The sequence below is a fragment of the Budorcas taxicolor genome, chromosome 16 (assembly GCF_023091745.1).
Source record: "Budorcas taxicolor isolate Tak-1 chromosome 16, Takin1.1, whole genome shotgun sequence".
Taxonomy (NCBI): Eukaryota; Metazoa; Chordata; class Mammalia; order Artiodactyla; family Bovidae; genus Budorcas; species Budorcas taxicolor.
Window position 1 is genome coordinate 28,133,125 of NC_068925.1, and position 10,968 is coordinate 28,144,092.

Consider the following 10,968-nt stretch of genomic DNA (forward strand, 5'->3'; position numbering starts at 1 on the left):
ACGTAAAGAGGGAGAGAAAACAGTTCTTTCTAGAAGCAGTGTATGAATAAATGGCCCTCTGTGTCCGTCTCAGATAATCCTAAGTTAATTTTTAAAATATAAGCAGGTGTATGATTGTGCTACAGTTCTTTATAAAGTCTAAATCCAGTTTCTCTGAAACAGGTAAAAATACAGAAATTGTTAAATACTTTCTGGCTTTTAATTAGTGTAGCATAAGTCACAAGAAACAAATTTCACTACAGCACAGGAAATGTGAGATACTTTGTACATTTTCTTTTAAATAGATGATCGGTTTAACAGCCTTTGAGAATTATAGTTCTATAGAGAACCTACCTTAAAGTTTATTCTGCAATAAAACCTAAGCTAATGGACTACGTTACTTCTCAACAACAAACAGGAATTCTTTCAGAACATGGTATAATCATAATAATACAATGTTCCAATGCTATAACTTGAAAGGTTTGTCATTTCAAAACACAATTTCAGTTTGGGAAAGTATGTGCAAATAAAACCAATATATAATATAAATAATACTTTAAAACATGAAAATAATACACGTATTTCAGCAGAAGTTAAGCTCTCAGGCTGGGGAGCTGACTAAGCTGCCTTTAGAAATACAAAAATCCAACTGACCAAAAAGCAGACTTCTAAAGGAGCTACTGCAATATCCCATTTTTTTGGTCCCAGACTTCCAAAATTATAAGTTCTAATGATCAGACGATATTTCACAGCATAATGAAATAGCTAGGCGTAATTATGATACCTCTGTAGCATCGAAAGATAAAAGGCCATAAACCTAAAAATACATCATGATTAGTTCAACTGAGCTCTTTAAAATATGCTATTATTTTCTCCAAAATATTATCCACATTAGGGTTTTGTGGTGAAATTCATTTAAACAGAACACTAAATTAAATAATCGGAAAACCCATTCTCCAAGTCATTAGGGATAAACGACCCATTACAATTTCATTTAAAGTATTAATGTAAATGTGAAGCTGCAAATATGGGATTCAAATGTAAAATGCTCCTTTGTGCCCCTTCATCAAACTGACTGCCCTGTCGATACAGTCAGTGGCCACCAGGCATATGTGGCTATTTAGAAGTAATTAAAATTAAATTTAAAAAAAAATTCAATTCCTTGGTCTCATTAGTCCCATTTTAAGCGCAGTAGCTGCAGGTGGCTGGTGGCTACCACACTGGACAGCACAGATACAGTTCATTTTCTATCACAGCTGAATAGAAATGCCACATATATGACATCAACCACTGAGACAGGCAAATTCAAGTCCTCTGGCCTTCCACATGCACTGTGGAACACTGTGCATGGTTCTGTAAGCAGGTTTTTTATATTTACCTTTCAGCAGCAGGTACAAACAAATTTTTATCAAACTGTAGCTAAAAAGAACAGGGAATGCTTTTAGAGTTACCTAAGCTCTTTCATAAAAATATTCTTGTTTGAATACAACGCTTCAGAAAATGAAAAGTAATGAAAAAAGATATATGATATAATGTTAAACAGCTGAGAAATGCTGCTTTTAATGATGATTTCCCTTTAGGTGATAAATACAACATGAGAATGGCTCACTAAACAGCCAGACTGTCAAACTACAAATGAGGTTTCTTTAATGAAGAAAAAGATACAGTGTCAAGTAGGAAGGGGTAATCAGTTTCTCCTCACCAAGTTGTGAAAATATCACAGAACCAGACATACCAACTATGGCAGGTATCTCAAAATGAGTGTAATTATTACACCCTTTTCTGCAGTACCCTATCATTATCTCTACTGTGATTATCAGCACTTGCCTACTTATTTTTAGTTAGCCTACTAAAATGCATCATCCTCTTCTGGTTTGGGATCCAATTATCACTTCATGTCCCACATGAAAGAAATTTACTTGATTCTCTACCATTTGGTGAGAAAACACATGAACACAATTTATTTGCACAACTTTAATATAATGCAGTCTAAATAGCAAGTTATCTCCAGCATTCCTGTAAAAGCAATTTTTAAAATGTATTCTGTCACAGAACTGTACAATAAAAATGGTTAAAACTGTCATTTTTATGTTATGTACATTTCACCCCAACAAGAAAGCATATCAAGGTAATTGTCTACATTCTGAGACTATCCATTTTTCCCTATTAAGCAAAGTGCTTTTTTTGATAAATTGGTTAGAGTTTTTCAAAGTAATAAATTTAAAACCTCACTTGACAATGGAATAAAAATTCATATTAAAAGCTAAAGAGAAGAGATATATTTAAGAAAAGTCTTATTTTCAAATATCCCAAATATTACAGGATAAAGATATAACATGAGGTTAATAAATGAAATTTTGTTTCATATTTTTTATGTGTCCCAAGTATAAGAATCTCCCGTTTAACCTAACCAACATTGCAAATTCAGGAGAAGTTCTTACCTAGCGATTATCCCGAGAGAGGCGAGGAGGCACTGTTTCATAAACAATAACTCTAAGCCTCTCAAACATCCTAAAGCTAGGTACTACTACTAAAATCCCCATTTTACAGATGGTGAAACAAAGCACTAAAAAGAAAAATGGTCACAAAGGTAGGAGCTGAGCAAATACTGCACATGCCACCACATCATGAGTCCTGTTAGATGCTACTGACAGGGTTTCTTTGGTGGCCCAATGGTTAAGAATCTGCCTGCCATTCAGGGGCCACGGGTTCGATCCCTGGTCCAGGAAGATCCCACATGCCAAGGAGCAGCAAAGTCCGTGTGCCACAGCTACTGAGGCAGCACTCCAGGGCCTGTGCTCCACAACAAGGGAAGTCACTGCAATGAGAAGCCTGTGCACCACAACGAAGAGTGGCCCTCGCTCCCGGCAACTAGACAAAGTCTGCCTGCAGCAAGGAAGACCCGGCACAGTCTAGGACAAATAAATCTTTTTTAAAAAAGATTCTACTGACGTTAGGAAAGGCAATAGCCTAAAGAGCTATATAACTTTCTATACATTGTGATGATCTGGTATGCAAGAAGGAAAAGTTTCATAGGCATTAATAAAGGCCAAAGAATACTTTAAACATACAACTGATCTTTAAGAAAATCATACCGCCAACAACTAACACTTGTCTTGCTCCTATTTTTAAGGAAAAAAATCACCGACAAACTGCAAAAGTTATTTTTAGGCAAGGAAATGTAAATACAAGGAATAAAACATTTTAATGACAAAATCCCTCACCCTTCTCCATGTTTTAAATATTGGTCATTCACATCACAAACCTAACTTCATAATCAGGTATCAAACTAAAAAAGGACACATAATGCTATTAACACATTCAAATTCTCTGAATCCTGGCAGGACAAAATATCCCAAACCATCTAAACTGAATTATCAAAACCAATAAATCAAATGTGTCCAGTATGTGAAAGTTTAAGAAACCCTCCCACAACACAAGCTAAGGGGCCAGAAGATAGTATATTCTGCATCTGTGACTGCATATACACAAAATTTGTCCTCACTCATTCCACAGACTCTATAATAGTAAAAGAAAAGTCATTTCTTTGTTTCCACAAATGAAGCCATAAGAAAACATCGCTGGACTGCAAGATAATCAATCCTGCTTCAGTGGCAGAAATGTAAAGTACAATTTCCTTGAGGAAACACGCTACTGAAATCTGCATAAGCCACTGCAACCCTCCAGCTTCTGCGACCGTTGAAGAAAAAGGGCATTTCAAATGTCTCAAACCTGTTGTTCACCTGTGTGGCCTGGTGGACACATCGAAGGCCTACGGAGTCTATAAAGAACGCACTAACCTTCTCCGAGGGCTCGCTAAACAAGCTGTGGAAACGGTGGGAGCCAGGCAAATGCGTTTTTACTGCTATCAAAAACTTTGAGGCTGCATTTATTAAAATCAGTTCCCAGATAAAAAGAGTGAGTTGGCCATCACCGACATCAAGATCGAAATTCAACTAAAAACAAAGGTACGCTTTTCGGTATGTGTATTTCACGCCAACTTGAAGTTGTTTTTTTGTTTTTTTTTTAAGACAAAGCAAATAAAATTCCCGGTTCCCTTGTTCTTGACCTTCACGAACTGCAAAAAAAGTCAGGACCCAGCCAGAGAGAAAAAGAAAAGTTTAGAGTGGCTGCCGCACCGCCTCGGGAGCAGTTGCTGGGACCCCTACCCTCGGTGAGGGTATCCCCGATCCCGCACGCGGGAGCGTGGGGTGGGGAGTCTGGAGGATGGAGCCGCTCGCGGGAGGTGAGCTATGCACGGACCACCCGCGACGCGGACTCAGCCCCCCCCGCCGCCGCCATCCCCAGGCTCTGCTCAGGACCCGCACGAAGACGCGCACCAGACCCCTGCCCGCGACCCCGCACACTTCCGGTCCCGGCCCCTACCGCCCGTCCGCTTACCGGCATCATTTTGGACCCGAACCGCATCGAAGCTGGTGGCGAGATGACGGCCGGGAGCCAAGCGGAGGCACCCCGGAGTGTGGGGGTCGCACGGTGCGGGGGAGGGGAGCGCAGAGGGAGGCCGCCCGAAGGCGGCGGACCTGTTGCAAAGAGGTGGCGGGTGGCGGGGCGGCGTGCGGGTCCCCAGAGCTCTCAGTGCGGGCTGGGACGCCAGCGAGCCCCGAGCCCACCTCCGGCCGGGCCCCCCCGTACGTGGCTTTGTCTGCTCGGCGATAGCCGCGGCCCGGGCTCCCTCCTCGGCTCCGAAACCAACTAATCCCCGGGCCTGGCCCCCGCCGAGCCCGCGCCGGCTCCGCCCCCCGCGCGGGGCCCCGCCCGCGGCGCGCGAGGCGGAGTGGGGGAGGGGAGGCCGCGCGCGCCTGCGCGGGCCCGCGGCGGAAGGGAGGCCGGGGGTGGGCGCGCGCCCGGGGCGGCGGGGCCGCGCCGCCTTTATTTGCCTTCGGGATGACAAGTTGCCGGGGGCGCGCGCGGCGGAGCCGCCGGAGCGCGCGCGCGCCCGCAGGAGGAGCCGGGGATTGTGAGGCCGCCTCTGGAAGGCAAAATAACGAAAGCGCCGGACGACCCCCCGGGTTGCTGCGGCCGTCACTTTCCCGCAGTTTCGAACTGGGCCGGGGTGGGGGGAAAGCGGGGGGAGTGGGGGCTGAGTCCTGGGCGGAAACTCGGCACCTGGACGGTTCCTCCCCGCGGCACCGCCGCCGGCCTCGGCCGGAGCCAGGCGACCGTAGCTCCTGGGAGGACCCAGCCGCGGGGCTGGAGCGGCTGATGTCCCTGGAGGCTCAGGCGACGGCCCGGTCCCAGCAAAATGGAGATCGGCGGGGCCGTCTCAACCGGCACCGCATTCCGAGAGTTCCTGGTGGAGGAGTCCTCGGGCTGTCGCCTTCCCTCTCTTCTACATCGCCCAAACTCTAGTTTAGAACTCTATGTGACTTTCTGTAACTAAAAACAAACAACAAAACCCCGAACATTTAAAAATAACTAAAATGATCAATTTTGTTTGTTTTACCACGATAAAAATAAGTAACTAAAACCAAAAAAAGTTTGAAGCAAGCTTTCCGAGGAGCTTCTTTTTCTGCTATTCTAAAAAGTCCTGGATTTCCTCTCTGAAAGGTGCTTGTTACACCCTCAGGACAGTCTCGGAAATGGCCAGACACTCTCTGCTCCCTTTGCAGGGAGCTAGGTGAAGGCCTAGGAGAATTGCAGTGGCTCATTTTGAAAGAGCAGCAGAGCTGGTTTAGGCACCTTCTTCCACCTTCCAAGGACACAGATTCCTGGAACCCTAACTACAGGAAACTGTAGTTCTGTCCTTGTGAGTGAGATTAAGTGGAATAAAGCACCTGGATTCACCTAGCCTCAAACATGGACAGATCTTTCTTAGTCCAATATTGTTGGTCAGTCACTCAGTCGTGTCCAACTCTGTGGGACGCCATGGGTTGCAGCACGCCAGGATTCCCTGTCCATCGCCAGCTCCCAGAGCTTGTTCAAACTCATATCCATTGAGTCGATGCCATCCAACCATCTCATCTTCTATTGCCCCCTTCTCCTCCTGCCCTCAATCTTTCCCAGTATCATGGCCTTTTCCAATAAGTCGACTCTTCACATCAGTCCAAAATAGTGGAGCTTCAGCTTCAGCATCAGTCCTTCCAATGAATACTCAGGGTTGATTTCCTTCAGGATTGATTGGTTTGATGTCCAAAGGACACTCAAGAGTCTTATAGTCCAATATATCCCTAACCAGAATCTCCATCATCAAACTCTTAGCCTTCTTATCCCAGCTGCATATCTGGAAATATTAATATATTAAGCTATGGCTAATTCAATTAGAATCAAAAATTCTCCAAAAATCTAGTTTAAAGCCTAGTTATTTTAAGAGGATTGTCCTAAGTTGTAAAGGAAATTCATCCTTTCATTCGGTAAATATTTGTCTAATATTTACTACATGCTGAGTATTGGGATAGGTTAATGAAGACAACAAAATTAGGTGGACAGTAAAATCGGTAGCTGAGTATATTAATAATTAATACATAAATTACCAATTATCTCAGCCAGTCCAAAAAAAAATGACCAAATATAGTTATAAGACGAAAATTAAGGGTCTAAGGGGATGAGACATGCAGGTGAAATTTTAAATCAAGTGGTCGAGGTAGACCTCACTGAAAAGATGATGTGTGAGCACAGCCTTCATGAAGGCTTCCAAGCAGAGGGAACAGCCAGCGCTAAGGCCTTGAGGTAGGAGCCTACTTGCTGATTCCAGGACCCTCAAGGAAGCCTGGATGGCTAGAACGGACCGGATAAGGTGGAGTGAAGCAGAAGATGAGGCAGAGTGAAATAAGGAGCCAGATCATGTACTGCCTTACGGGCCATTATAAGAACTTTGGCTCTTACTCTGAGTGAAGTGGTAAGTCATAGGAAAAAATTAACCAATGGCTACCATGATCTGACTTCTGTTTTAATGGAATCACACTAGCTGCTGTGGTAAACAGACGGAAAGTGTAGCAGAGAACCTGTAGGAAGGCCTTGCAATAATCCAAGAAAAAGATGAAAGTGGCTTGGGCAGTAACGATGAACATGGTGAAAAGTACTCAGATGTGAGATGTATTTTGAAGGCCAAACTCATAGAATTTTGTAACAAGATAGATATGGAATAGGAGAGTAAAAAGTCAAAGAGAAGTCCAAGGCTTTTGTCCTAAAGAATGGAAATTGCTACCCGCTAAGACCGAGAAAAACCCTGAGTGAAGCCTGTTGTAGGAAGAGGCGATCGTTAAATTTGAGAATCTTAATCTTGAAAAGCCCTAATCTTGAATTTTAGCACATTTATGGGAACCAAGACTGCCTTTTGGCAACCTGCAGGGACTATATAACCCAAAAAACCTATCTCGTATTCCACTGACTTTCATTATTTTCTTGCATGCAAAGAAATATCAGAAACAACTGCAAATAAAGTCTCAGAAACAACCATGACCTAGATCATCCAGAGAAAGAATTCTGGGTATCAGTCACTAAACCTCCCATTGTCAACAATGAGAAAACATCTCTCCTTCATATCCAAAAAATACTGTGTGTTACTGGTCACACATAATAGTAAATTATATTTAGAGGGAGCATTGGCAGCCCTGAGTTATTAATAAAGTAATAACCGAAGTAGAAGAAAGGAGAGAAGAAGAATTGGGATACAACGGCCCGGGTCTATTTCTTTACTGCCTTTTTTTCACAAACGGGCTGTTTTGCTGCTTGTTTGTCCCAAGAACAGGAAAGAAAAGGGGATAGCACCTGGCAGTGTGTTCCGAAACCTACTTCCAGCCAATTGAGAATTCCCTGCTGCCAAAGAGCAGGTATGTTTCTGGTTGAGGGTTTTGTTTTGTTTTCTTTCTTTTTTTTTTTTTTTAGCACAGAAGCATGAAACCAAAGAAACCTGTCTGTGCTTTGGTTTCATTCGTTCAAATTCTGTGCCATCATACTGAACTCTCAGATAAGCTGTTTTCTTCCTTCCATCTCTTTCTTCATGCCCACTCTCACCTGCTTATTCCTGGAGAACCTATCGTTCTCCCAACTCGATAATTCTGCATTCAACTCTGAGAAAGATAAATCAAATCAGCACTCGCTGGGTGGGGAGCCGCTGTCTTCTCTTCGGATCTCACCTCACCCCCAGGCACAGTACAATTACCTGTTTGGCTCGAGTTCAGATATTTTGTTCCCAACTTCCTCCCCATGTTACTTTCTTTCCCGTTTCCCACAGCGGTCCCAAACCTTGCATCCCTCCCCCTCACCCTCAGGAGATGAACTCCCATCTTCCTTACCCAACGATATAGAGGCTGTTGGGGCTTGCACTGCACTCCTGCGATATCATTTTCTCCACCTCCAACCTATGTGGCCTTCTCTGCGTTCTTCCTCTCTTTCCCTCTCCTACTGTGGAGTCTTTTCTTTAAAAAAAAAAAAAAAAGAAAATTATTCTGCTTGTCTGCACTGGATTTAAATTGCAGCACTCAGGACGCTCAATCTTCTTTGCAGGATCTTAAGTGGCAGAAGGCAAAGAAACTCTTAGCTGTGGCATGTGGAATCTAGTCCCCTGCTGCTGCTGCTAAGTCGCTTCAGTCGTGTCCGACTCTGTGCGACCCCATAGATGGCAGCCCACCAGGCTCCCCCGTTCCTGGGATTCTCCAGGCAAGAACACTGGAGTGGGAAATGCATGAAAGTGAAAAGTGAAAGGGATCAAACCCAGGCCCCGTGCATTTGAAGTGCAGAATCTTAGCCACTGGACCACCAAGGAAGTTCCTGTGGATTCACCTTACAAATGTGTGCCTGTATTTTGCCAGGCACTGTTCTAGACTCTAGAGCTACAACAGCCTACAAAACAAAGACTCTGCCTTCATGAAGCTTGTGTTCAGGTCAGGGAGTTAGACAATAAATGAATGAGGTTATAATAAATGCTTTGGGTCAGGGGTGGGGAACAGCTAGGTACACAAAAGAGGGTAAAGTCTGTTTTGGATAGAGTGGTTAGAAAAGGCCTCTGACGGATGAAGTGAAGGACAAAATCAGACTCTAGGCAGTGGAAATGGCAAGAACAAAGAGCCTGAGGCTGCTGCTGCTGCTGCTGCTAAGTCGCTTCAGTCCTGTCCGACTCTGCGACCCCACAGAGTGTGCAATTAAAGAAACAGCAAAGGCCAATGTGCCTGGCCTTGAGTGAGCAAGGGGGAGAGTGGTCAGGGAGATGGAAGATGTAGCCACGGTCTGGATGTATCATGTGGGACCATTTCATGTTCCACTCATAATGCTCCCTCTTGAAACCTCAGATACTCCATCAAGTATATCTGGTTCTCTCCTGCATTCCTTTTAAATTAACAGTAACCAAAAGACAGAGATGGGGCAGAAGCTTCCGTTTCAAGCCTGCTTAATGCCATCCATGCTTTTCTCATTGCTTTGACTATCTCCTCTCTCATCCTACTTCTGCTGGCCTTTTCAGTGCCTGCCTAAATGTCATTCTTGCAACTCGTGTTTGCTGTTTCTCCACCAGAATTAATCAATATCTCATCTATATTCCACTATATTCCACTCCTGCCCTGCATATGTATATGTAAAATGCATGTATTACTGTACTTACCATATGATATAGAAAAATATATCTGTCTCTCCAGCTAGACTCAGTGGCAAAATCTATTCATCTGTTTACTCAGTGGCAAATCTGTGTATCTTCAGCCTTAATGTTGTGCCTAGGCCATAGCAGGTACTCAATAAAACTGATGGTACTTAATCGGTGTTTGGGCTTCCCTGGTGATTCAGTGGTAAAGAACCCACCTGCCAATGCAGGAGACAGAGATTTGACACCTGGGTCAGGAAGACCCCCTGAAGAACGAAATGGCAACCCACTCTAAGTTTCCCTAGAAAATTCCCTGGACAGAGGAGACTGGCAGGCTATAGTCCATGGGATCACAGAAGAGTCGGAAACAACTGAGCAACTAAACGAACCAAACAAAAACAACAAATCAAGTCAGTATTTACCGTGCTCTCTTTTCTCTTTGCTGGCTATAGTGAGGTTTTGTTCTTGACTCTTGCAATAGCCTCAGCAGGGCTTTCTGTCCTGGCCCCTCCAGTACACCCTCCACCCTAGGAGTTGGCAGATAACTGGCCAAATCTGTCCTCCCCCACTTTTTGTATTGCCTATGAGCAAAATGGTTTTTACATTTTTTTTTTAATGCTCAGAGCAGAGGGGAGGAAGCAAAAGAACACTTTGTGACACATAAAAATTATATAAAACTCCAATTTCGCTGTCCTTAAGGACAGTTTTATTGGAACAGAGTCACACTTATTTGTTTACATATTATCTGTGGCTGCTTTCACACCACAACAGGGGAGGTGAGTAGTTGTGGTAGAGACTGTATGGCCTGCAAAGCCTAAAATATTTAGTATCTGGCCCTTTAAAGAGGAAATTTGCCACTCCTGCTCTAAGAGCAATAAGGATGATCTTTGTAACAAAAGTGCAACTGTGTCAGTCCCATGCTTAAAAGTCTTCAATCCAAGTGGATGGGCACAAGGATGGGGTAGAGCTGAGGGTTGAAGAACATTGGAGCCAGGTGATAAATGCACATTGAAGTTAATTATACTTTTCTGTCTTGTGTTTACTCTAAATTCTGGATAATAAAAAAATTTTTAAGAAAACCCTTCCATTGCTTTCTCTTGCTATTAGGGTAAAGAATACTCCATACATGGCCTCCCAGCTTTTGCTTGGTCTAGCTCATACCTAGGAGAAGGCAATCTTGCACCCCACTCCGGTACTCTTGCCTGGCAAATCCCGTGGATGGAGGAGCCTGGTAGGCTGCAGTCCATAGTGTCGCTAAGAGTCCAACTCAACTGAGCGATTTCACTTTCACTTTTCACTTTCATGCATTGGAGAAGGAAATGGCAACACACTCCAGTGTTCTTGCCTGGCGGATCCCAGGGATGGGGGAGCCTGGTGGGCTGCCGTCTATGGGGTTGCACAGAGTCAGACACGACTGAAGTGACTTAGCAGCAGCAGCAGCTCATACCTACTTTCCA

The 10,968-nt window shown here is 44.1% G+C and overlaps 1 protein-coding gene across 3 annotated transcripts in view; it reads right to left on the bottom strand.

Moving 5' to 3' along the window:
• Positions 1-4,670, bottom strand: part of TP53BP2 (tumor protein p53 binding protein 2) — a 66,533-nt gene extending 61,863 nt beyond the window's left edge. For all 3 annotated transcript variants that reach the window (XM_052653745.1, XM_052653744.1, XM_052653742.1), the window contains exon 1: positions 4,381-4,670. In XM_052653745.1, coding sequence (XP_052509705.1) covers positions 4,381-4,407 — 27 coding nt within the window. In that variant the 5' untranslated portion in view covers positions 4,408-4,670. The remainder of the gene's footprint in view (positions 1-4,380) is intronic.
• Between the last annotated feature and the right edge of the window lie 6,298 nt (positions 4,671-10,968).